General features: G+C 38.5%; 1 protein-coding gene across 5 annotated transcripts in view; it reads right to left on the minus strand.

Moving 5' to 3' along the window:
* COL24A1 (collagen type XXIV alpha 1 chain) overlaps nt 1–27,509 on the minus strand; it is a 134,247-nt gene that overhangs the window by 66,141 nt on the left and 40,597 nt on the right. For all 5 annotated transcript variants that reach the window (XR_005629612.1, XM_039727204.1, XM_039727205.1 and 2 more), the window contains 13 exons: nt 26,763–26,816; nt 23,271–23,315; nt 22,065–22,118; nt 20,940–20,984; nt 19,160–19,213; nt 18,415–18,459; nt 13,547–13,600; nt 11,113–11,157; nt 7,245–7,298; nt 7,109–7,153; nt 6,674–6,727; nt 5,999–6,052; nt 5,151–5,204 (listed from right to left, as the gene is read on the minus strand). Coding sequence is in view for 4 of the 5 variants with exons in the window: in XM_039727204.1 (XP_039583138.1) it covers nt 5,151–5,204; nt 5,999–6,052; nt 6,674–6,727; nt 7,109–7,153; nt 7,245–7,298; nt 11,113–11,157; nt 13,547–13,600; nt 18,415–18,459; nt 19,160–19,213; nt 20,940–20,984; nt 22,065–22,118; nt 23,271–23,315; nt 26,763–26,816 (657 nt within the window). In the remaining variant the exon portion in view is untranslated. The remainder of the gene's footprint in view (nt 1–5,150; nt 5,205–5,998; nt 6,053–6,673; nt 6,728–7,108; nt 7,154–7,244; nt 7,299–11,112; nt 11,158–13,546; nt 13,601–18,414; nt 18,460–19,159; nt 19,214–20,939; nt 20,985–22,064; nt 22,119–23,270; nt 23,316–26,762; nt 26,817–27,509) is intronic.

Genomic DNA, 27,509 nt, shown 5'->3' on the forward strand with positions numbered 1-27,509 from the left:
AAAAAATGTCAACATCCATTATGTTTCCTTGAAAGGACTTGGATAAGTGACAGATTTTAGGCAGCTTTTGTTAAACTCAATTTAGCAGATGTCAGCATGGATTTAATTTCTCTTACGATAAGACTTTTTATCCGCTAAGCAATGTTTGAAATTAAACCATTGGACTGGTTTGGAGGCACAAAAAAATCACCACAGAAAAGCCTGCACCAGTTCCTGCACTTGTGAATTCAACCACTCTTCTCATGAAGTTGTGAGAGCAGCTGAAGCCCTTTAATCCATGGCCACACGTTAAGGACAAGATCACTGCAAGATTAAGAAAAAGGTAAGAGGCTTTTGCCTCCAATCAGCAGGTGGTAATCGAGGTCTGGCAGGCACTAACTTAAGGTCATCAGCATGTGGCATTATTCAGAACTGACCCTTGTGAAATACACTCCAGAGTAGGTCAAGCTGTTAATAAAGAAGAAGTACCTATGCACAGAAAAGGAATCAGCTGAAATATTCACTGTGAACCACCTGGCCAGTAGGCACTGACTTGGGACACCATGAGGAGGCCTCTGGGTCAGAGGAATTCAGCTCCAGTTAGATTGCTTTAGAAGAAATGAGTCTATTTTAAGGGAAAAAAATGGTGCCACTAACCTTCATGCAATACAGTAGTAGTTAAGTAGTAGTGAGTTAAATTTCATAAACATCCAGAGAGGATACATGATCTTACATTTGTAGGATAAAATAAAGCATTGGTAATTAACCCTTTAGTTAGCACACTGCTCATTCAGTCTCCTGACAAGATTTTGCTTTTTTAATGAACTTCCATATTTCATTAAATTTTGATGATCTGAAAACAGCAAGACTGTCACTTCCTCTAAGCAAAATATTTATTACTACATCTAAGCAAACCCATGGTCTAGCAGTAGGAAGAACAAGCTTCCTTCTTCATTGAGAGAAAATCATTACAGATTAAAATATATATGCATACTTTTTCCAATAATGGAAATAAAAATACACAGAATGATTTTTAAAAATCAGGTTTAGCACTTTAGCTAATGAGTCTGAAAGAAAACCACTAAAGAGTTAAAATGGTCTGAGTTTGCAGAAGAAGGGCAAAAACTCTACCACCCAGCATTTCACAATAGATCACAGTTTCCCTTTCATTTGCCATAAATCAGCAATTACAAGCAGAGTGTGCAACAATTCCAACATGCCTCTAGGTGGCACAGAGCATTTTATTTACATGTGACCAAGGCCCTGAGACTCACACCTAGAGCACTCACTTGCATCACCCTTGACTTCTACACAGTTCAAAAGAGGAGGTGTTGTTTTGAAAATCCTGGCCACTGCTCAAATACATTGAAGAGTTAGGTCAATTCCTTGGAACATTCTTTTTCTTGTCCTTTCTTAATTTTAAATTTACTTATTTATAGACCTTAAATAGTTACCAAGGGGTGAGTTGTTTCATATATCTGTAAATCTGCACGTTTCTAGTGTGTGAACAAGTGCTAAATTGCTGACACAATTTCCTCTTAGCAATAAACATTCCAGAAAATCTGCCTAGAAAAATGTTAGTTTAGAAAGATTCTAATGATTTTATAAATGAGTAGATCTATTTTATTTATTTATGTGTTTAAAATCTAGAGGGAATTCAGTAAGGACCATGAGATGTAGGTGCGGACAAGTACTATTGCAGGTAGGACAAACATGGTATATTGAAATCTTTTCATGTCAGGCAAAGTCTTAGAATACAAGAGGGTTACTGGCCTGAGAACATCAACACTAAACAATGCATTTAAAAATTTAAAATCCTTATAATTTTTATCTTTGCCGTGAAGATGGATTAAGACTTTTCTTCTTGAGCACAACCATGAAGAAAAGGCAGATGCTCTGACAGTATTAGAACACTGATCCTAAGATGTTCTCACATTAATAATCCATGAAATAAGTGTAATAATCCAGGACACAAACAGCCACTTTAGACAATTCCAGAACAAGAATGAACCAGGGAGGAGCTCTTGAAATACCTCAGCAATGGTGTTTGCCAGTCAGATTCCTCATAGTGAAGTGGGATACATCTCTAGCAAAACCTAAATTTGAAGTGAGTTATTCAGCAGCCAGCTCCCTGGGAAGTTTCTCCAGATTAAAAATTCATTATTCTTCCATAAGCGAAAGACCAAGAGATTAGTGTACAGTGTCCAGCTGCAACGTAATTTTCAGCAGAGACTATTCAGAACCAAACAGCCCTTGGTATTATGACTTGTAAGGAAATGCAGTCTTCATTTCCATCAGCCAGAAGCCCAGCAGCTGGTAGCATACAAATTATTTTCAAAATCTTGCTACAGATGTGGTCTTTTGCCAGCAAAGCACTTTAGAATCTGCTTCATTTAATCAAAAGAAATGTAGCATCAGAAAAACCTGAAGTGCCAACTATCTTAACACAAATGTGCTTTAACCTTGCTGTGGGAGTGTTTCTTTTTGTACTGAATACTTAAATATAAAATTAACATATTTATTGTTCTTATTTATAGATATAATGTTTAATTAAAAAAATGCAGAGATGACAAAGTTGTTACTATGTTGGGGCATATATCAGTGCCCCAGAGATGAGCACTCTGCCAAAGCTTTTTCTTTTCTGTTGTTTTTCTGTGTGGCTGAAAATATGGAAGCAGAATATCAGAAATATTGAGAGACATTACACCCTATTTCCACAGGGAATTTTCTCTTTGAAGTGGGATTTGCAGAATCCCACTTCAAACTGCTTTCACATGACATTTTCCAGCATCACTGGCCACCCATCTTCATGGCCTTGGCTGCCCTCAAGGGATCAGGACAAGCACAGGTGGAGGGGCACCATGGAGGGAAAATGTCTCCAGGGAGTGCAATAGTCCTTCAGTCACCAGGTTTCCCTGCTCCAATAAGAGTTCATCTAATCAAAGATTGCAATTCATTTCAATGAGAATTTAGAATAAATTTTCTGAAGCAAGACTGACTGGATGCAGCTATTCAACATCTTCAACAAGATGCCTTATTAGAGGTTCGTTACTAATTATTATAATAAAATCACCAAAAGAAGGTTTCTGCAAAAACCTGCAATTCTCCAATAAGTGTTTTTTATTCTTCTGAAAGCATATGTTATGCAGACATAGAACTTTGGGAAAGGACCAGATGAAAATTCTATGCAAAAGCAAGTAGAGAGTATAAGCAATTTCACAACAAGAGCATTTCCTCAGATATATGCCAGAACACACAATTATTCAGCCCTTAAATTATCTTTATTCCTATATTTCCTACAAGTCATTTGCATGCAACTTATTTGATGCAGCATTGAAACAGAAGGCTATATTATCACTGCACACCTGGCTTTGTTTGCAAAAACTAAAAAAATCATGTGATAATGCATGTGAAACAGGCACTAAAAGTAAAGAGACCTGATCAGACACATGACAGTAGGCTTTTCTTGTGGAAAAATCTACATTATTTGCTCATACTTAATATATTTGGTTGTGTCTAAATAACTTCTGGCAACAACAACTAGTTTATTTTTATAAGACAATGTAACTGGAGGGACACATACACTCTTGAGTTTTAAGCTGCTTCTTTTAAATTCCTTTCAATATAGAACTTCTAATATCTTCAATTTGTCCAAAATCCCAGTATGCTGCTATCCTACATCCCTTCTGTTTCTATCTTGCCATATGGTGACCATATTTTTATGATGTACAAAGTGGAAAAACCTCTGACTTTATTTGGAACTGTCTTGCATGACTGAAGTTAAGACAAACATTGCTTTGCAGTTTCAAACTGACCATTTTGCAGATAATTACTCAAAAAAAGTAGCTGGACACCCAAGTTTTAATTATCTAACACCATGCACCTTTTTTGCCTTCTAATGATGAAGCAATTCTGCACTCCTGAGCAAGGAGAAATGCTGAACTTTTCAGACAGAAAGATTCCCATCCATGTCTGCCCGGAGGGTAACCAGCCCAGGATGATCTTTTCCCCAGACACAAAGGAGTAGCACGTCTGCCCTGGAATAAGGAACTGTGAAGGACTACCAGCAGGACACAGGCCTCAAGACCAACAATTTGGGATTAACCTGCCTCAAGTCTCCCTTGCTGGAAGCTACGCAAAGAAATCATGCAATGAAGTCTCAAAAAGTCCAAAATGCGGAGCCACAGAGGTGGCAGCTGTGTACAAGATCCACAGGCTTTGTCTTCTGCACATCCTCTGACCAAATGAGAGAGACTCATTCTCACAAGACCACCTTGTGCTGCTACAATGCACTTCCCAGGGAGTTTTCTCCATGAGGGCTTCTGCCTCATAAGAAAGGTAGGAATATAGAACCTTGGTTTGAGGAGATGTGCTCATGTAAAGGCAGAAAAAGGATCATTGCTAGTATATGTCTTCCATTCATATTTTTTTTAAAAAAGGAAAACCCACAAACAAACAAACAAACCCCACCACAAACCAAACAAAACCCAAAACACATTCATTACAGGAGGCTGATTAGAAAGAACAATCCACAATTTCTGCTTTCATCTCTCCAGCAAATACATGTGTCTGTGTATAAACATGTCTTTCTGGTACAGACCACAGCATTTTTCCTGAAAGCCTGTGGTATGAATGCAAAAAAGCACTAAAATGGGACAATTTGGAGACTGAGTTTCTGCACAGACTTCCATAGCACTGAGGAGTTCTTAGGAAACTTCACTTCTAGATTCAACTGCTTGGCAACACTTCCCAGGTGACTGGGGTTTATCCTCTGTGTTTCTTGTGATAAATATGCAACCAGGCCTGGACAATGGAAAATCCCATTTGTAAACATGTTTTAGTATTTACAAAGGGAAGCGTGCCTGAGAAATCACATGAGCCTCATTCCAGGTGTACCCCATAACAACAGGATTCAAGAGACAGCAAATCCTCATCACATAAGCAAATGAAGAACTACTTTGTATGCAAAGATCCTGTACATTAATATTTTGCAGAAAAAAATGAGCTGGAATCTTTTGTACTTCATGGAGAAGAATGAATTCATCAAATATGACTGAATAAAAAGATTTTCCTAATTCAACTAAGAAAACAGTCCTTTCTGAAGCAAACCCATTTAGCTCTTGTTTTCATAATTTAGAACTGACATTTACTGCTACCAAGCAATTCCTTACCTCAGGTCCTTGAGGACCCAATGGTCCACGGGGTCCAGGTTCTCCAATTTTCCCCTTGAAAATAATCCAAACAGTTAAGATTTCTGATGATAATTTATTTTTAACAGCTGGTTATGAAGATTTTAAAAACATTTATTGACAAAAGGGCCAACAGAAAAGTTGAGATGAATTTTTCACTAAATAGTAAATTTTATACCTGCCTCTCTTTGGACACTATTAAAACTAGTTCTTCATATCTCTTTGAAGTCACAACAAAAAAAATTCAAATTACTTTAGGACAGAGAAAATTGGGAATTTTGGGAGGAACCATATATAAACCCTTTAAATATATAGCTGTTTTCACAATAAAAACTATATATTATTTAAACATCTAGAAAGTAACTATTACAGATATTGGTTTACACACTAATATATATTTAAGTATCCAATCATAGCCAAAGAAATGGCAGTTTTGTGATTAATAACAACAAAATTAGGTCCTACCCACATGTACTGGTAGCTTCATTATATACATATTTCAAGCCATCTAAAAATGGGCCCAATTTCACTAAGTTATATCTGTTCTTCCACATTTTCACAATATTTTCCAGAATATATAATATCCTAAGCATTCTATTAAAATTTGTCACATATACTAATCTTGGTAATAAAGTCTCACATCTTAGGATCTGAGTCACTCATTAACACCAGTCACTAGAAATAAAAGCAGCTTAGACCTTATCCTTTGTGCATTTTGAATTAGGTCAGTTCTAGGGGATTACATGCACTGTGAACATAATCCAAAAAAGTGTCAAATATCAATAACATACAGAGATATACTGAGGATAAAATTTGATGTGCAAACTTACTGGGGGTCCTGGTTTTCCTCTGATCCCTGGAGGTCCTGGTAAACCAAGAGCACCCTGAAAAAAGATAGCTATTAAATACAGATGAAAATTGTTGTGTTATGATGGAAGCAATAAATTGCTATACTTTGACACCTGAAACAGGCTTCAAAAGAATTCTTCAGGTTGAAAACTATCTTCTAACATTCAACTTTCATCAAAAGAGTTCTCACAGGATGTGCTTTTTCAGTGATTTCTGATGTACTAGCCAAACAGGAAAGAAGATCCCTATTTATCTCGGTGTGATGATGTGAAGGAGCATGCCAGACCGTCTGCTGCTGCTAACCACAGTAGGTCCAGGTGAGCTGCAGATGAACCTCAAGGGTCAAGGGAAAGATACCTTTTCCAACAGTTCCTCAGAAAGACTGAGATCACACCATAATCCTTGTTTGATGCCTCTCAGTACACACAGCAGCCAGAGTTCTGCTTGTGTGGAACTTGTCTTTGTGCAGACTTTCCATTACTGAGTTTTAATTAGCAGCGAATTTCTTAAAAATATATTAATACAGTGATATCCAGATAGTATTAATACTGCATTCTATTTTTATGTAACCAACCTGCAGCATTTTAAGAGACTCATAAGCCTGATGAAGTTGCTGAAATGGCATAATTTTGTAAAACAATGTAGTTATAACTTACCTTGTCTCCTGGGTAGCCCTGATCTCCTGGCTCTCCTGCAAGGCCATGTTCACCCTAAACAATATATAATTTTATACAGACATATGTGTGTGGCTTAAAATGGGGTCGTTTTTAGAATTGAGAAAGATTAATTCAATATTCACTATTTAAAATTAACACAGATCTTTGGCAATGCAAGGTGCTGCACTGAAATACCTCCTCCAGGAAAGTCTAAAGGCACAGACCTGGATATTATTATGTTCAGTAGTTAGTGTTCTGTTCAGAAAAAACCTTGTCTAAACTACCAGATCATAAGTCTGACATAAATTTAAAAAATAAAAGTCAGAAGACAAGAGAAATCAAAAGAAAAAAGAGAAAGCACTTTATGCTCAAGTTTTAATGAAGGGAGCCTGAAAGAACTATGTATCTCCAGGATAACGAAAATATTTAAATCACCTTATCACCTTTCATTCCAGGCTGTCCCACACTCCCTGGGAAACCCTGTTAAAGTAAAGAAAACATAAATCCAATGCTTGACTATCATTTGGAAAGCAGCATGAGCATCTGGCTCTGGGGTGATTAAATACCATACCGTGGGCCCTGGAATTCCTGATGGTCCACTCGGTCCTGCTGGCCCAATGTCTCCCTATCAAACAGCAAGAAAGGTGACTGCATTTGGTGAATGGAGTGACCTAAAGACTCCTAACAGAAAGTGGCATTTTTATGCACCACAGAGAGAAACCAAAATATTTTTAGGTTAATTTCTTAGGGGAAAAAAAGGTATTGGTATCATAAGCCCTCCATGTTTACAGTTCCCAACATCATCAGCAGAAACACAAGAAACAAAATTTGCCTCTTCTGTAGATGATAAATTCAAAAGATCACAGTGTATTAGGCAATGCCAATTAAGGAAGCTTTCTTTTGTACTGGAGCTGCACATTCACTGGTCATCACTGCTGTCCTTAGGGTTACTTAATATTACTTCTCTGTAGGCATCAGATTTGGCCCAGAGACATTATTCTGTGATGAGCAGGACCATAATAAAAGTGGCCTTTTTAATGGTCCTTTTACTCAATTTCTCATCTACCAGTGACTTCTATGAGTTAAAAGAAAAAAAAGAAAGAAAAAGAGATGTGACTGTAAATACCACGTGTGCAGGTTCAAACCCATGTTCCCATGGGCATGCTAACCTTTTCTGTTCTAATGTACCTTCAGAGCCCTTACTACAACTCTTCTTTCTAGGATTTATTTAGGCAGTTTTATGACAGAAAAAAATAAATTTATCACAAAAATAAAGCATCTTTAAAGATCAGCACAGCAACAGCAATAATATTAATGAAAAAGCTAAACATAAGACCTGACTCAGAATAGTTAAAAGTATATTACAAAGGGAGAAGACTATCTACTTTCTGGCTATTCAAGCTTGGGAGGAAAAAACCCCAAAAAGATAATGTTATGTCTCTATGGCTACTCAGAAATTTAACAACACATACAACTAAAGAAATCATTTGCCACTTGCTGAGAGTGATATGGAAAAGATGAGATGCACATCTATGCATTTCCAGTTGAGCACACACTCATTGCTCTCTGGAGACTCTTTCAGCAACCATCAGACTTATGGCTCAGTGAAGAAAAAGCAAGACCAATCACTTAGTGTCTTAATGGTGCTTGGTACAGCTCCCAAGAAAATTGCCACCCTACATTGCTTTAGCCTTCCATGACTGCTTAAATGATATATTCTGTTACGCTAGCTGATCAAGGAAATGTTTACATTGCTGTCTCTGAGCTGTGCTACACATTGTAGTTCAGCAAGGCATTCATGCATTCATGGTACTGAATGTTGAAATGCACACTTATGGTGACAACAGCACTGATTGGAAAATCACAGAGGGATACTGAGCTGGGAAATTTAGCTTACAACAGCAACAGGAAGTAATTCCAAAACAGCTTTACAACATTCAGGTTCATTAAACACCTGTCACAGTCTCCAGATACACTGAGTGACTTAATTAACACCAAAGAATGGGAACTGCACAAAAATAAAACTGAAAAAGTGTTGAATTAGTTAGTCTGTGAGTTTTTTAAATCATTCCCCACCTACAACAGCCTTGCTATATGTTAAGATATGCTTATCACTTTGGATAAAACTTGCTGATCAATAAAACCTGCAGCTACATAAAGTGTACATTTTCCAACATTTCTATGTGACAAATGAAATTAAAACCAAATTGCTTTTTCCAGGCAAAAAGATAAAATACCAGAAAAGCAAAATTGTTTCTTAGTATTAAGTGGGTTTTTCAAAAGGAAAAAAAATTAAAAACTAATTCATGTATCTAGAGGTGAATTTTCTGCAACTCTTCATCTTATTAAAACTCATGGCCTTGCTAAGTCTTGAAAGACTGACTATTCAGCCAGTCAAAACTCTGAACATGGCAACAGCTTTGTATATTGAAAAAAATCGTGGATGGAAGGAATTACTGGACTCAGCTTGCTGATGCTGCTCATTTTGCCATTGTTCTCATGAACAAAGACAAAAATACAACTAACTCTTGACACTGACCATCTGGGCTGGACAAGCTACTTGAATTAATGCTCTTGGTTTCTGTCAGAAAAATACATTTAATCCCATGTTCAATACTGCATCTTGTAGTAGTAAGTGTGTTATTCTTGACTAAGTATTTTAAAGCAAACATCGAGGGCTGTAGCTCTTCACTCAGTTTTGGATGACCATCAGCATCTGCCTGGACAAGAGCAGGCTGAGGCCAGGGAGCACAGACCCATTTGGGGAGCAGGGCTGGCTGAGGAACAGGGCTGCTGGGGTCACCTGAAACTCCCCCAGAGCCTTGGTGAAATTCTGCTGCAGATTAAAGAGTGCCATGGTCCCTTGTAAAGAAACTCTGGAACAGAGCACAGCTCTTCCAATTATGTGACTGTTAAAGAGGAAACCAGACTAACCCATATACTGGAACCATGAGAAAGAGTCCCACATATAAACAAGAGAAGGCCACTCAAATGGAGCTCACACTCCAAACAATTGTTAATTTTGTGCTGTTCAAAATCTAAACATTTTTCCCCCCAGTAAATAGCTCTCATTATGGTTATATTCCATCTGTGTACAAATGGCAAAAGCTTTGGACTGGTTAGAGATAATTATTTTTCTATTTCACAAAAAATTGACACAATCTCTCTGTAAGTGACTGCAGCTCAGCAAGATGGCACATGCAGCTTTGATCCTGCAAACATTTATGCTCATAAACTCTAGATAGGGCTAAACTGCTAAGTTTCAAACAAAATATTCAGTAACAGAATCTTTTTGAAAGTGACATAGTGTTTTAAAACCTCAGGTACATTTGTACAATTATCAAAGCCTTTGAGATTAAATTCCAAAGACAGCCATGTAAGAGAGAAAGGCAAACCACAATTCTAAGCAAATTCTCAAGAGTGCAAGCTCCAGCCTCATGAGTGTGTCAATTGGCCTGAAGAACACAGAAAATCATGTTTGCATGGTGAAGGCTGAAAGCTACAGAGTTTTCTTGACCAAGCTTTTGTTTTCACTATAGCAATGCCATAACAATCCTAATCAGACAGCCAGGGATGACTTACAGGATTTTTTTTTTTTTTTTGTTATGAACATATAATTACAAAGAGTAACAATTGAACTCAACTGTTGTGCTTCAAAGGAAAAGTAAGATGATCATCAGTGTACAGTGTAAACTTATCAAGAATGTTTCAGATCTGCAGATATCAAAAAAACCCACAAAGCAAACACTGGAGACAATCATGGCTTTCTTAGCTCAAGTGTAAACACTTGCTATTTCTCCCTGGTTAAGAATGTGGCCGTGTAGCCAGATATGACTGAAACAACATCAAGAATCAGAGGTCCTCTGTGAGCAAATACATGAATTAAAAACATGAGGGAGTGAAACTACTCACAAGGAAAGTCTTTCCCACCTTCTGTAGGACTCAGAGCTCCTCTGGCACAATTGCTAGATACAACTACTGTGTGCAGCTCCACAGTGAGCATCACAGCCCTATTCTACATATATTTAAAAAAATATTATATTGTAAATATGATAAAGTAGTTTTTCTTAGAAATTAATTCTGCTTTGAATTTGGTAGCTATGGGCAGGAACCAATAAGGACTGCTGTTGTTAAAATGTTTGAGACCATTTCACCCTTCACACTGGCTTTAGTGCTATAAACTGGCAAATACGGTAATTTCAAATAAAAGACCAAAACAAACTGGATGAGAAATAAGCATACAAATCCACACCAAGTATAGAAGTGCTCCATACTGCCAACATGATAGTTTTGGGAGTGATACTATTTAAAATCATGGCTATCTAAAACAGAAGCTGTTTAAATCCTTGAATTTTCATAATTGCTTTTATATTTCACAAACACACAAGACAAATTCTCTAATGCAGCCATATCAAAGTAAGTAATAAAGGTATACTCACTCTTAGTCCTGGAAATCCAAGAGGACCAACACCACCAACAATTCCCTTTAAAGAAAGTTAATCTTAGATTATCTGAATTTTACCATTTAAAAAGAAATCCCTGTGATAAGATAAAAGCAACCTACAAAGCAAATCAATTTTGATTTTTACAGAATTTCCACAGAACGGCACTGTATAGAGAAATATGTTCAGTATATGAGAAATATGATACTGTGTACACTTACCAGTGTATAGAGAAATATGCTCAGTAAAATCCCTGAACTGTGGAATGAGGTCACCAGATATTTGCATCATGGGAACATTTCTGCTGTTAATGCAGGAATATGAGATTCTTTTTTTACCATGATACTTAAAGTAGAAGGAAGGAAAAACAATTTTTTGAGGGTGAAAAACAAATTTATTAAGATTCCATAGAAAAATAAACAAGAGCACCACCTCAGTTTAACTGAGAAGAGGCTAGAACAGAAGAGGCTAGAACAGTTGCTAAGTCTCTTTGCCCGTGAAACAGACATTGCAGTCCTCCAGGTCACCGTGTCTCATGCAAGCTGTCCCAACACCTGGGACCTGCTCCTCAGTGGATAACATTCCCAGGGCCCACTGCAGCCTGTTGGAGCCCACGGGGAAGGGGAAGGTTTATGCAAGCAAAGCTAAGCCCATTCTGAAAGTGCCCAACTGGGCACGGCTGCTGGACATGACCCAGAGGACACCGTGGTGCTCTCCTCCCTCCTTGGCTGCCTTCACACTTTCCCCAACCTCCTGAAAACTATCCACAGGGGAAGCTGAGTGCTCCAGCAACATCCTCCAAGGCAGAGTGACACCCTCAGAGAATTGAGAGGGTGTTGTGGAAATGAAGGATGGCATTAGCCAGCTAAGCAGAAGAAATTAGGCATGGAGACAAACACCATAAGTGTTAAGTCAGCACATGGGAAGAAATGTCTTCCCTTCAAGTTCCTGCTGCCACAGGCCCCCCAGGCAGCCCCTGGTCTGCAGTGCCAGCTCTCAGAGAGGCTCTGTAAATTTGCCATTAGCATTGCAGACCCCTGCAGCTGCAGCACTGGCCCCTTGCCTGAACAAGCCCTGCAGGGTGAGCCTGGGGGAGGAGGGGAGATGCTGCCTGTCAAAGGAGGCAGTAAGATCAGCAGCTGTCTTGGCAGATTAGATGGAACTTGTTTGCAAATGCTTGCAGTGAAACAGGCTTCTTTGTAACGTGCAAGTCTGTAATTTCAGACCCAGGCTTTCTGAGCTTGTTTCTATTAAAGCACTGTTCTGCAGATCTGGTGGAAAGACAATATCTGCTTTATCAGGAATGGAGGGAGACTTGGGAGTACGAGGAGGGGAAGGAAGAACTCACCTTTTAATACTTTTAATATCATTTGCAAAGCAGTTGGTGACACTCAACCCCTCAGTGGGTTTTCAAGATGAAAACCATACTGATATCACCTGACATTCCAACAAGGGAAGCTTTGCCTTAGGGACCAGAAATGTGCAAGAAATGTTTTCCTGTGTTCCAAAATGTTGACACCAAACATTGATAACCCACCAGCAAAATCCATGTAAGCGTTCTAAAATAAGTTTCTAAGATGGGCGTCAAGGCAGACCTTCAAAAAATAGAGAAACTCTGTCTAGTTGATGACTCTGCTCCACATCAGAAACATCTTTAGATGCAAACTGACAGCAGTTTCCAAAGGAGCACCCAACAATGCAAGATGATTTAAATCAGCTGCTCTTTTACCCAGCACTTATTGCTGTTCTCTTCAATTGCACAGAGCCTTTCACTGGCTTCTGACACCAAAGGAAACCTGAGTTTGGAGTCTGCAGCCAGAGTTTCCCTACAAATAGAGCAAGCCAGCAAAGCTCCCTCGAGGGCAGCCTGTGAAGCGAGGTGACTGTGCCACAGGCTGGACACCACCCTGCCAAGGACAAAGCTCTTACCACACTGATTACAATGCACTGAATGACATGCTGGCACAACTGTGTTCAGTACCACTTCAAAGGATGAAATCAACTATCAAATGCACAAGCACACAAAAGCTGGGGTTTCACATGCAGGCCAAATCCTATTGTGTTAAGGTGATCTTAGAATAATGGTTTAAATAAACAACACAAAGTCATAGATAATGCAAGAACTTTGAAACACAGAACATTCATCACTCATGCAATGAGGACAGCAAGAGATCTGATTCTCAAGGTAGTCAGCACATGCTGCAGTGGACAATGTGTTCTCTTGGCAGCTTTCTGAGTATTTTCTTCCTCTTTTTTGTACTTATTATAGTAGTTCCCTAGCAATTTCCATGGGAAAGTTAACAGTCCATAATTTTCCTGGGGACTTCAAGACATTTCTTTTGAGGCAAAAGTCTCCTTTAATTTTGGAGGAGAGTTAACATTGAGTTTTACAAATTTTAGCATGTCAATCAACACACAATTCAGTACTTACAGGACTTCCATCGGGACCAGGGGGGCCTCTATTTCCAAAGTCACCTGGAAAACCCTAAAGCAGAATAGAAAATACCTGTTCTTTATTATTCAAGACACGAAAGGTGGTCTGAGCACTGAATCCCTATCGATTTGGGGAATTAAGATAACATAAATAGATTCAGGTAGTGTGATGGAAGAATGGGAAAAGCAGAAAGTTTCACCTACACAGTTAAAATAAAGAGATTAATGCTATCTGTTGGCCTCCTGAAGTCGTAAACTCAAAATGATACAACTATACACAATGGACACATGGAAAAAGCAGACAATTGAATTACTTTCACAATATTAAAAATTGTTGAATTGTTGAATTGTTTTCTTGGAGCCTGTTTTCTTATTTCTTAACTCTTTTTTCTTTCCCCTGTTAGCTTCAACATTCACCAAAACATCCATCCTTCTTTCCTTAACTCATCCCCAAATATTAATGGTTGGCATCTCAGTATGAAGTCTCATATTTATTAGAAATCAAAATTTTCATCTTTCTAACCAACGTGGACACTTGCCTTAGTCTGCATCTAGACACTGAAATAATAACTCAAGACATAGTAAAGCCTCATTTACTTTATGAGAGTTTTGACTTCAGAGACTCGAGTATCAGAACAGGAAAGAAATCTGATTTGCCAAGTCAAGCATTGAAGCTTAAAACAGAATTTCCATTTCTTGCTTCAGAAAGAAAATGGAATGGAATTCCACCACTTTACTGGCTCTAATCTTCCTTCCTTCCTGTTAGGGTTTTGAAAATTGTTTTACTTCTTTCAGATGTTGCCCACTGCAGAAGCATATAAGTTGCTGGGGAAAAGTTATTTGATTTTTTGTTTGGGTTTTTTAGGGGGAATGGGGGTGGGAGGGTGTTTTTTAAATTAATTTTTATCTGCTTAGTATTGCTAGGCAGATCTCACTATTTTACTAGAAGAGCCACGTGTAGCTAACTAGAAACTCATGCTATTAGTTTGAAGCAGCACCATGAAATATTTTCATGATTGCTATATATTCACTGCATGAAATTAGAAGAAGGGAGGTAGTGCAGATAACTGAGTAGTCAAAAGCATTTTTTAGCCACAGTGTAAAGTCTATACAGAAGTTTACCAGAAAACTGGCAAAATACTAAGCTGGAAAGGGATTCTACCTGGAAAAATCCAAGCTATGACACGCAGAGAGACTTTTCTTGGAATTGAAAAATGTCACACAGTGTTACTAAAGTACTGAGATAACAGAGAGATGCACTGGCCTCAAGAAATCAGAAATGGTCTTCTTTGTATTTTCAGTGTCTTTGTACCTCTCCATGTGTAGCAGAACAGTTCTTGGAGGCATTAACCTTTCCCCTCAGTAAGGCCATGTTCAAACCTGCTGCAGCTCCAAGGTACAGCTCATTTGGCTTTTTAAAGCTGCTCTGCTCAGAGAGCATCCACACAGCTGCCCAGCCCAGGGCCTGCTGCAGCACTGTCTTTCCTCAGTGGAATGGGGGGATCTACGTCACCATAAAACAGCATTCCAACAGTAGTCAGGAAGACAATATAAAACTGTGTCAAGGAGATGGAAAAATCATATCATAAATCAAAGAAGTTTAAGCACTGCTTAAGCCATATATGGCTTTAGTAACAAGCCAAACTTTTATAATAAGGAAGGCAACATTTTATACACATATACACATGGATGCACACTGCCAAAATATGTTGAAACAACAATTAATTATCATCATGCATGATAATGTGAAGTAATCTGAGACAGCCTTCTGTAGCATCTTTCGAGCTGATTTTAGGTGGAGATTTTTTCTGCTTTCTCCTGTTAATTCAGAAAAGCTAGACACAGGAATTCCTCTCACTGCAATGAAATTTTGTTCAGCATCAGATCACAGAACTCACAAATAAGAATCTATAGTTGTAGGATCTGACAATACAGGTCTTCATATTTTTGCCACTTTAAAAAGTAGAGGTTCTTAGGTAATGGTCAATAAAGCAGATTTAATTGATTCTGAAGGTTGTACACCATTGGTCATTTTTTCCCAGCTGTCAAAATATGTGTAAAATTTCACATATGCAAAATGGATATTTGAGAATTACTATGTTATTAAAAGCTACCAACTGAAGATGAAGCCAAAGATTAATTTATGACCCTTTCCTAAAGAGCATAATTGGGTTGTACTGCCTACCATTGGTAGATGTTGGAAGAAGCAAAATTGTCATAACACACATGTATATTCTTTTGAAACAACAGATACGGCCTCAGAGGGGAAATGAAGGATGCCATGGGACAGAATCACAAATAATACAGCACAACCCCAGCACAGCAAGAGTTACAGAAGCGACAGATCACCCACAGTCATTGCAATCACATTCTCAACAGCATGTGTTTTTGAACTGATACTGAAAAATCTATCTTAGTAAGTAGAAAAATAAAGCAAAATGAACAGTCACAAAAGTATAAAACTGGAAGCAATATAATAAAACTACTGTGCAACAACTGTTTTATTAAATCAATACTATCATTTAACATTATTGTTAAGCATACAAAGGATGATTATTCATAACTTTAATATAAAACAGAACCTGAACTGTTTCTACAGTTACAATGGACTTGATTACTGAATTCTTGGTAAAATTTACACGGTCTGTTCTAACACATTGACAACTGGTTTTAACTAATCACAGATAGAAGAAAACTATGTAAAAATCTTCCCCCTAATAAAAGCAAAATGCATCACACTACCAGGAAATAAATGCATTAGAAATACTGCAGAACTAGCCAACAGAAAGAAATTGAACACATATACTTCTACCATGAAATATTTTCTTTAAATGATATTGTATGCAAAACAAATATAAAATTAAAACGAATCCTCACTCTATAGATTCAGACAATTGAATCTTTTGTTCCATTTCAAATACGTCAGAAATGTTACAAATATGAACAACTGTTCCATAAACCTACTAAGTAGCAGCATTTTGTCAATTATAAATGTTTGCAATCCCTTGCATGATTCACTTCTATACCTTAAAATTGTTTTCCAAAAATGATATTATACTTCAGATCTCATTTCTTTCAAAAAGATCTCTGCCAATCAGACAGGGTTTTTATTTTCTCAAGTATTATTAGGGACAGTTTTGTCCAAAAAAAAATAAGCTGCATCCTAGAACAAAAGGTGAGGATCCTGACTTCAGGCACTGTAGAATTCCCATGCCAAATTTCTTTTAGTGCCCTGTCCCAAAGCATTGTGAACTCCAGGGCACTGTGCCAAAAAACTTTGTCATTTCAGCTATCATTGTTTTGGGGGTTAAAATAACATGTCTTCTCTAAGCTTGTGATCCAGCAAAGTACTTCAAGCCAGGTTCCCATGCGATTGCTGTCCTGGCTGGTCTCCACATTAGCAGCCTTTAGTCAAATAAGTACTTTATAGATCATAGAAATGAATTGAAAGGAACCTTGGGATTGAGGAAATTAAAATGTTACAAAGAGATCAGAACTGAATGAAGGTAATCTCAGACATCCTGCAGAGGTGCTTTTGGTGCTCTGCCACCTATGTGAATCCTCTCTGAGCAGATTTATACAAAAAAAAGTCCTCACAGAACGTAGTCTGGCACTGACAAAAGCTCTGCTCTTACTGTAAATGGAAAATAAGTGCTGACCACAGCACCAACAGACTGCTGTGGGCTGGGACAACTCCTACAGGAACCATTGCACTGGCAGGCAGAAGCCTCAGTGAAACCTGCCACAGACTGATGGCAGAAGGCAAAATGTGTTTCAGCGTGCTCTGCTGTCACCTCCACTTCCTATTTCACACTGAGCACGAGCCTTTGATTCCCACCCAGGTTCTTCTCCTCTTTAAATGCTGCGTGTGACTCAGGGGCACAAGACACTGGCAGCTTCTGCAAGGGATTGATGGCACAGGGCCCTTCCCACCCAGCACTCAGATGCAGAGCAGCATTTCATCCAGATTATATGTAAACTGCAATATGGTCTCATGGCAGCTTCAGAAAGAGCAGTCTATAGACTTAATGTAATTTTGCTTGCCTTTCTTTATATCAAAGCAATTCTTGTAGGCTAGTGACTTTTTTTGGCTGGTGTTAGATCTCACAGAAAACAAAACACAATGAAACAGAATCCTCTACAACTTCCATAGCATACATCAAGGGCCAAGTGATGATCATCATGCTACTGCTGGACAAATTTGTTCAACATGGTAGATGAAAATCATCTGAACTGCTGAGCACAACTGACTGCACAGCTGGAGAGCCCTATGGTGTTTTCCAATCTCAAACCACAAGAAAGTTAAAACTGGAAACTCCTGGATAGCTTCAAAGACCTAAAATAATATGGTTCCAACAGAAAACAAAACATTTGACATTGAAGACACACCACAGGAAATATGTAAACCTTGATAATGTGTACTTGGCAGATTTGTGTTTATTCTCAGCTGTAGAAATACATGTTAAGTAGAGGACAGCTTTAATTTACTACAGTCCAGAAATATCAGACATTAGAAGAAGCTGATTTTCATCCAAACCAACACCAGACTCATGAAGCTTGCATCATATCTGCACCTCATGCTAACACCAATTTTACAGAATATTTGTGTGTTTCTGTCACCTTCTAACCCTCCTCCTAGCTGATATCACTAACCTGCCACAAAGCTCACAGTGATAAGTCTTCCACACTTTAGTGCTTACAACCTGCACAGAATCCGCAGTTCTGAAAAGTACTAATTGGAAGTGATAGAAAGCCATTTATGGACAAAAATAAAACTAACATTTTTCAGCTGATTAAAGCTACAGAGTTAATTCCAGGTGGATTTACACTGGCAGCAGGAATTGTAACAAATATTAGATTCTTTACCTGTCTCCCTTTAGGACCTCTTTTTCCACGGAGGCCTGGGATACCCTGGGAAAGAAATAACCCATCATAAACAGATTTTCTTTTCTTCAATACTTAAATTCAAGTAATTAAACCTGCATTTGATTGGAAAAAAACACAGTGTGAGGAGCACCATTTAAAAAAAAATACAAAAAATGGTTGACCAAAGTATCATAGAGCCAATGTCCTGGAGTGGAAAGACAAACTTTGTCTTTCCTGTGGCAATGCCAGAGCAATTGTGAGAAAAGCCCTTGACCTGCTTCCATCACAGTACATCTCCAGACAGCCTTTTTGCTCAAGTGCAATAAGGAAAGGCTCAAGCAGAGTGATAGAGATAAACACTTCCATGGCTGGTTCTACTGCAAAGATCATCCAACAAGACACAAATATTAGTTATTGTCAAAAATAAATTGCTTAAATGAAAAATTCACACTTTGCTGAAGAAAAAAAGAACCCTAATCCTTGCAGCTGTAGTTTAAAGTGAAATAATACCTTATAGCTGCTCTCCATTTTACTTTAGCACCAAGACATTTCATTGATTAGACTAATTGGGTATGTCCTATTCATCTTATTTTCTTCAAATCAGTTCTCTTTTTAACAAAAAAAAAAAAAAAAAAACCACCAAAAAACAAATGAATGGTTAAACCTTGTACATTTCCCCCCATTCTAATATATATTGCATTACCATAAAAACATCAACATTTCTTTAATGTTCTGTTAGCCCTACCCTTTCTCCTTCAGGTCCTGGTTGTCCTGCCACACCTGGAGGTCCAATGAAACCCTAAAAGTGCAAGAACAGTGCTTGATTTCAAGGCTGCTTGTCCCTCAGTACTGGCCAGCTAGAGCTCATGACACAGGAAATAAATTCAGGCTCATTTGAAACTATCAGTGAAACTCTAGAAATTTAAATGTGACTAGGATTTAATTTCTTGGAGGTTGATCTTTTTTTTTAATTATGGAAGATGGTGCCTACCTTGTCATCCAGACCTAAGGAGAGTAAGGAAAACAAAGGCACATCTACTTTCTACAGTTACTTAAAACAGCTGAGAAGCAGAGCACAGTTTGATTATAGGAATATTTTAAACCTAAAGCTCTAAAGATACTTCCTAGCCTGTTGATAAACACCTCCAAGGCACAGGAATATGTGTCAAGAGGGCTGTGTCGTCATTTTTACTGGAAGTTACTTTTAGAATTCACACACAAGATTCAGCCTTAAGGTGTTTTCCCCTAAAATGACTCAGGCATTGGCCAGTTTTAGCTTTGTGTAAACAGAGAAGCAGTAACTTTCAGGAAAGTGACTGGGATCACTTATGTCTTGTTCACTGAAGGGAGAACAAGTCAAAATGCAGATGAGAATCTGAACAAAAATAAACTGAAGAAACATAAATGAAACAATCCCTGAGGGTGCAATGTCTGTTGGCACTTGATCCTGCCAAACTAATTTTTCCCCATCACTGTAATCAAAAGTGGCATAAAAAAAAACCAACATTCCAAAACCCTCAGACATGTGTTTGAGAAGCTGCTGCAGGTAAAGGCTTCTAGCAACTACACTAAAAAAACAAGACAAAAGCAACTCTTGCAACACAGTAAGGTGATAATAATTGACACTTGAGAACACAATACACTGCTGAGCAACCTGCACATGAGCTGAGGGCCTGAAAACACCCACCAAAAGCCTCCTTCCAATCCTAGATGCTACCAGCAACATACAGGTTTCTGGAAAACTTTGCCTTCTCCTTGAAGGTGAGAGTCAGTCTGAAGAAATACTTATCCATGCACAAGCATGCGTAGGCATGCTCATGTGTCTATTCACAGAAAACTAAATTACACAGCACCCACCCAAAAGAATCAAACCAAAACAAAACCAACAAACCCACAGCCCTCAAAAAAACCCAAACCACCAAGAAACAGAGAAAGAGCATGATAAAAGGCACACACAGAGAGAAAACCCCAAACCAGCCAGGAATAAAAATCAATCTGTTTTGCTTCCAAGAGTAACCAAAACCAAACCTTGGATGCGTGGAGCACTGAGAACCTTCAGTACCTGGGATACATATAACTATGACTGAATCATTCCAAAATCTCAAGATCCCTTTCATGGTTTTTATGTGACAAGACTGTTTCCCTTTATCTACTTCTGTAGCTGTTACAGATTGCAAATGTCAGATCTGTCTCCCTTCTTGACAGCCTCCATGATGGAAATAAAGCTTCAGGCCTGAGAAACATCCATTCAGCCCTCACACCCAGCAGGGCTTTCTTTTCTCTCCTCCATGCAAGTGAGAGGAAGGGCAACAATGGAAAGCTGCTGCTCACCACGGGAAAAAAATCAACTCTTGCACATATTTTGAAAGAAGCTCTGAGTTTTCTCATTTGTGGGTTCTATAAAGGCAGTGTGGTTCTGCAGGCATACAACTGGCACAGCTGAATTAAATTCCTCACCCTCTTTCCCACCTACTATATGGGTAAAAATAGACATGGATATCAAAATGCTTAGGATGCTTACTTACTCTTACTCCTTTAGGACCTGGGTTACCTTCTGGTCCAGCTAGGCCCTGTTACAAAAAGATTGTAATTAATTTTAAAAAATCAGATATGCTCTATGTAAAAGAACTGCAACAGCACTTGTTAACTGTAAGCTGGCAACACAGTCTTGAAATTTTTAAGACAGAAGAAAGTGTCATCAAGTACGCCCCTGGGACTGTGTTCAGAAAGGTCTCCCATTAGTGCATGGCTGTGACATAGATCATGACTGAAACTTCCATTACATTAAAATTATTTCTTCTGGGAGAAAATTTTTTTCCAGACACAGTGATCATAATTTCACAGGAATTTTTATGAGCTTTTGTATTTGGACACATTTCAATTACGTTCAAGCTAGTGTCAGAATTGCATATGTGGTCCAAATGCTCTAAACATTTTATGTGATTCAATACAAAGCATGTTATCATCCATTACTCTACAAAATATTGTATTGAAACTTTGAAAGATATAGCCGCTACAAACTTAATCCAACAATACACTGAATTGGTGAAATTCACCCTTTAAGCAGATACAAAACCACAAAGTCAGTTGTCAATTGGCTCACATACCTTTACAAGGGGAAGATGCTGAGCATTTCTACTTTTTATCTTATTTGTATTGCTGCACTGAGGTATCTGTTACTTTATACATAAATCAGTATTTATATAATTTTAATGTTCCCCTTCCCTAATGGACTGAAGAAATAAACAGCAGTGAAATAAACACCTTGGTGAAAAACCAGGAGGAAGAGGTAGTTTCCTACTGCCTCTGGACTTGAAATACAAATAAGATAAACCACCCAGAACCACATGAGTTTTATGAAGGGAGTATAAAGTATTCAGACATCCAGTTCTTTGGAAATGACTTCTATATACACCAGAAAGGAACAGCATTACTGCATCTAACACATCTAAGTTTAAAAGACATGAGACTCAACATTCCCTCCAACCACTACCAGGGAAAAGAGCTTTGTTTCAAAGAAAAAAGATAGGATGTAAACAAATACATTTTTACAATTAGTAGTTTCAACAGAGTTAGATATGGTACTTTTGAAAAGAGTAAATGAGAAAAACAAAAAATAAAATGCAAAGACATTTGTATAGTTACTGCACCTGCCTGCCAGGGTAACCAACTGCCCCAATACTGCCAGCCATTCCTGGAATTCCCTAAGTGGAAAAGGAAGAAATAACAGGATAATAAACAACAAACATGTTTAATGTCATGGTTTGGAGTCTGTTCTATCATTTCTCTTTTAACATCTACTCGTATGACACAGCTTAAGCACATGGAAAAATTACTCTTCAAGCAAGCTACACAGAACACCCAAAAACTGACTCATCATACATAAGTAACTCTGCCAATTTCAGTCACATATCCTTTAAAAAGTGTCTAAGATTTTGTGAAATACAACAGTGGATGCCTTATTTCCATAATTCAAAAATAATTCAGGAGGGCTATAGGAGGTAATGAGGTAATTGCACTGGTCTTAGATGTATTCAAAACAAATACATTAAATTTTCTATTAAAGAATCCTTTTGTCCTTACAAAGCCAATTTTTGTTTTGTTTCTTCCAGAATCAGGTCAATATAGCACTGGATAAATCATGAAACTCTCCACCTTCCTCTTCTGATGTTAAGAATTAACTTTTTTTTTCCCCACTAGTTATCTCTGTCTCACTGATAGATTACAGTCATCACAGAAAACATCCTGTGAGGCTGTAATAAAAATCAGCACTCATTCAGTTAAAGTTTGGGCATAAAACTCAGCAAAGTCATGAATGATGCCTTTGAGTTTTCATCTCCTTTCAGGTGTTTACCATCAGTTATCATCACCATTTCCTTTTCAGTGTGATCCAAAAGGAGACTCTTTCCATCTACTCTGCCCTTAGGAGCACCATAAATGCTAACAAGAGACATTAGCAATTGGATGTCTTTGAAATTACATTCAAATTTCTTCCTGAACTGACATGGCAGTTTAAAAAAGTGCTGAATAACTATTTCATTTCCCACATGCTCGGAGATGTAAAATGCATTAAATCAGTAGAGGTTTGAAATGTGTCTCATAAGAATTTTACATCAACACCCTCCCAGTTGGTGTGGTAGTAAAAAAACAAGCTGAATAAGCTTTTCCATTTCATTTAGACTACTTTTTTACCATACGGACCACAACACAATCTGAATTCTTGTTCAAAACTTGTCCAACATTTCCTTAAGCAGTTTACACAGCTTGCTTGTATAGAACACTTACAATGGATTATACATTCTCCTATTCTAATGGTTCACCTGCAGAGTACAGAGCACGGTGCTTGCATCCCTTACCTGCTCACCCCGTGGCCCTTGCAGTCCTGGGTAACCCTTAAGACCCTACAGGTAGAGAAAGATATCTGTGATAAATACAATTAAACAAAATGCACCTTCTCTTTCTATTCTATTCTACTCTATATCAAAGAAAAAAATCCAGACTTGTCTGCCTGAAGAATTGGTATGGTTTACTTTTAGCAGCTCATATGAAAACCAAGCTAGAGAAAAGAAGTAAGGAAACTTGGCAATTTAGACAATTTCAAGACATCAGTATGCTTAAAGGCAGTTTCAGACTTGTACTCTTTCAAACAAATGAATACATGGGATGCTGTCTGTGGATCAGATTCTGTACTGTGCATTTCCCCATCCCAAATCCTTGTCACAATGCCCTTTCTGAACAAGGCAGCTCAGAGGAAGGGTACAGAGGGTCATGCCAGACTGTTCAGGACGCACTCAGGAAAGACAGACCTTCCAGGACACAAAATATCTCTTTTTAAAATCCATATAGAACAAATTTTGGCTCTTATACTGTGGAATTTATATTGGTAGTGAGAACATAATCCCAGGAATCTCTGTGGGGCTAGAACCACAGAAAGAGATGAAACTCTTGAACTTCACTCCCTGTGCATCGGCTATTTCAAGCATATTTTAACTCTCTAAAAAAATTAAGAATTAAAATGGAGCTGGAGTCTGCCTCCTCCATCAGTGCACTTGAAAGAGGAACCACCTCCTTGAACATCTTGCCACTGCACTAAACACATCCAGACAAGCCGGCCTAGAAGGGAGCCTTGACTGTTACATGACAGATGCAGAAGCCAAGTGTCTGGTCTCCACATCCCTTGCAAGAGATACTGGGAATACACAAATCCAAAAGCTACAGCTTGAAAGACAAAAGACCAAAACAATCCTTATTCTGGCTGGAAATCCATCATAAACTTGGACTCAAAGGCACTGCCTGAGCAGCAGGAGTGTCTTGGCTGATGCTGAACATCCATCTGCCTTGCAGCATGATGATACTCATCACTCAGCGGAGACTTGAGGCTCACTGGCATAAAAAGCAATTCTGCAACTGATTTCAGCAGATCAGGTATTCCAGAGTTTCAGATAAGCTTCTGTGTGACCACAACAGTATTGCTGCATGAAATAATCTTATTATCATATACAAAGTTAAAAGATAAATTTATTTTGCTTGGTGACAATTTTGGCATAAACTGGTGACTCCTCTTTAGTTTTTGAAGTATGCCTCAGGAAACTACAATTTCTTACAGTCCCAGCCAAGCCTTTATCTCCTGCATTTTATCCATTACAGAATTTTATCTTCTCTCTATACTTAAATGATCAACTGAAGTAGGCGTAGCTAGAAGAGACCCTTCAGAAGTTTCCTTATTTGTACTACAACAAAAGGAAAGCTATACACAGAAATGCTCAAAGAAAAGTTTACCACAATTATTTCAAAGTGGGTCATTTTAGCTGATTAACACCAGTACAGACAGACCCAACAGAAGGCACACAAAAAAGGGAGATGAAGGACTGATTTCCGATTTTCGTGTTTCTACACAACAGCATTTTACCTCTGTCAGAGTAAAACTGCTCTTAACCCATGTTTTAGAATAGTATGCCCATATTTTCATTCAGAGTTAACATGACCTTAATTCATTGTAACTCACTCTGTGTGGGTTGGGAATGGAACTAAACCATGGTAAAGTGAGTACCATTCCAAAGAGACAGTTTTCACACATGGGTTCTTTTCCTGTGACTTAGCTAATCCCATTCAAATTCTTAGTTTTTTATCAGCTTGAATTTGTATTCTTGAGCATACACACATAACTAAGTTTGATCTGAGCTAAAATGAAAATGAAGAATAAGAATACAAGTTCACATGCACCAGTTTGAAAAATTAATTACCTTCCAAATGCTAATGAAGATTAATTGTCTGACTTAAAAGCTCAATATGGAACAGAATGGTTTGAAGCTTCCAAATACAAACTTCAAGCACATTTCAAAAACACTGCAAGTTGTAAGAATAATTCAGTCTGCGTGAGAGAAAAAATATTTACTGCCAACTAAAACGTAGCAAGTTTAAATGTCTGACTTCCACCATGTGCAGCACAGTGGGACCCAGACTGAGTGAAGTCTCTATACAGCAGTCTGTACATGACAGCCAGGACTATTTAGGCTGAGCCTTTCCATTTTACTGCTATTCATACTGCTTTACCAGAATTTCTAGGTATTTGTAATTAAAATCTAGCACAACATTGGCAACTACACTAGAGTGCCAAGAAGTCCCTGTAACCTGTAAAAACCAGTAGGTAAAGTTGTTATGACTAACACTACAACCATCAGCTACAGAGGGAAAGTAAGTGCAGCACATAAAAGGACTCCCATGTGCTGTCAGGAGTCCTCACAATGCTGACTTTTGAAAACATGTTTCATCAGAGAACAGCTTTGTTTTATTTTTCCTTAATAGTTCCATTCTATCTTGTTTGCTGATCTTTATTCCACAACTAAGACTTCACCTAGCAACTGAGCCCAAATATCCCAAGGAATGGAAATACTTCTTTTCTCTCACAGGACTGGAGTTTCCTTCTGCTCCAGGAACATAGGATTCTGTAGAAGCAGCACTGGGAGACACTCAGTAGCATAAAGCTGACACTTAATAGAATAATGCTGATCTTACCATAGGTATAACTGCTTTTGAAATTTGCTTATTAGCCTTACCCTTACATGATGCCAAAATAAAGACAAAATGAAATATAGAGCCCTTCTCTGGTTGAAACTAACCCTTTTCCTTTCACAATTCCTACCATGTTCTACTTCAGTATGCAAATTTTATCACGATTTTATAGACCTGGACTCTCATGATTTATTGTCACACAGAGATAGGGAATAAACTAGAGCAGAAATTGTAGCCAATCTTGGCAAAGCTCTTTCCCAGAGCCATTGCACAGCACTGTAACCCCGAGCACTGCAGTGGTTCTAAGGCACTGCCATGGCCTTGGCAAGCCCCTGCCCAGGAGGGCTGACTTTGGTGCCAACCCTCCCCCAAGTGCCCTGGCTTGCAGGGGCAGGTACTGGCCTCTCTGTACAGCCCACTCAATTCAGGGGAGAGGGAAAGGGAGGTCTTCTGTCCTATGAGGTCTTCAGACTAATATAAGGAAAAACACATAAAAAACCACTTTATATGCTGTGTTATAGCATATAACTGTCCTGAAATTGAGCACAATTGAATTGAAATGGTTTCATTTCACAGGTAAGCCTGCCTTCCCTAGTAGCACTTCTCTCTGAACAGGGACACACCATGCCTTTTGGAGAACCCAACATAAACAGCTGTGATTTACATCCTGCTATGATGATCCCACGGAATTGTTGGAAGGGGAGGTTTTGCACGGTAGACACAGTGCCAACAGCAAGCCTAAAGTTCTTCTACCACCTCCTGACCATCAGACATCCACCTGGTGGGCACTGATTTGAGCCAGGATGAGGTACATGGAAATGGAAACAGCATCTTACCTTCTGGCCTTTGGTCCCAGGTGGGCCTGGAGAGCCCATGGGACCTGGATCACCCTGAAAAACAAAACAGCCAGAATCAATACGTTTCACTGCAACATCACCCAGGGTTATAAACATGTAGCACTTAATATCTTCTCTGCACTCTTGGACATTTGGTATGGAGAACTAGCTAATGTTGTTTGATTTTTATTACTTTTTTAGAGCAAGAAAGTTGAAAATGCAACAGTTCCTCAACTGCAACCATTGGGTGCAACATGTCTGCTCCTGCAACATGGCCAAATCATGGCTGGAACAAACCTGGTTCACAACCTCACAGTGTTTACTTTGAGCCAACACAAACAGGAGTGAAGAAGCCATACAGCTCTTGAGGCAACCCTTTCCTCAGAAACAAGTGGTTTCACCTCAAATTAATACATACATATATATATATATCTAACCACTGCTGTGGATTGTTTGTTTTTAATGTTATGCCAACAATCAGCAGCCAAGGGCCAGGACACCATTATGGTGTGTGCTGTCAAAACACAGCATGAATCTGATCTTTGTGAAAGGTGCACAAGGACAAAGAGGCTGTGGGGGAACACTGCTGCTCCCTTCAGGTTCTTTAAACTCCACAACAACATGATGGTCAATGGCAATAAGAGCCAGGGAATCTCAGATGCTGGGGAGATGGAAAAAAGACACAAATTTTCATGGTTGTTGCAGATGGGGAAGGAAGGAAGGTTTTTTCAGCTCTTCTTCTTGCCC

The sequence above is a fragment of the Passer montanus genome, unplaced genomic scaffold (assembly GCF_014805655.1).
Source record: "Passer montanus isolate IOZ18808 unplaced genomic scaffold, ASM1480565v1 scaffold60, whole genome shotgun sequence".
NCBI classification, from domain to species: Eukaryota; Metazoa; Chordata; class Aves; order Passeriformes; family Passeridae; genus Passer; species Passer montanus.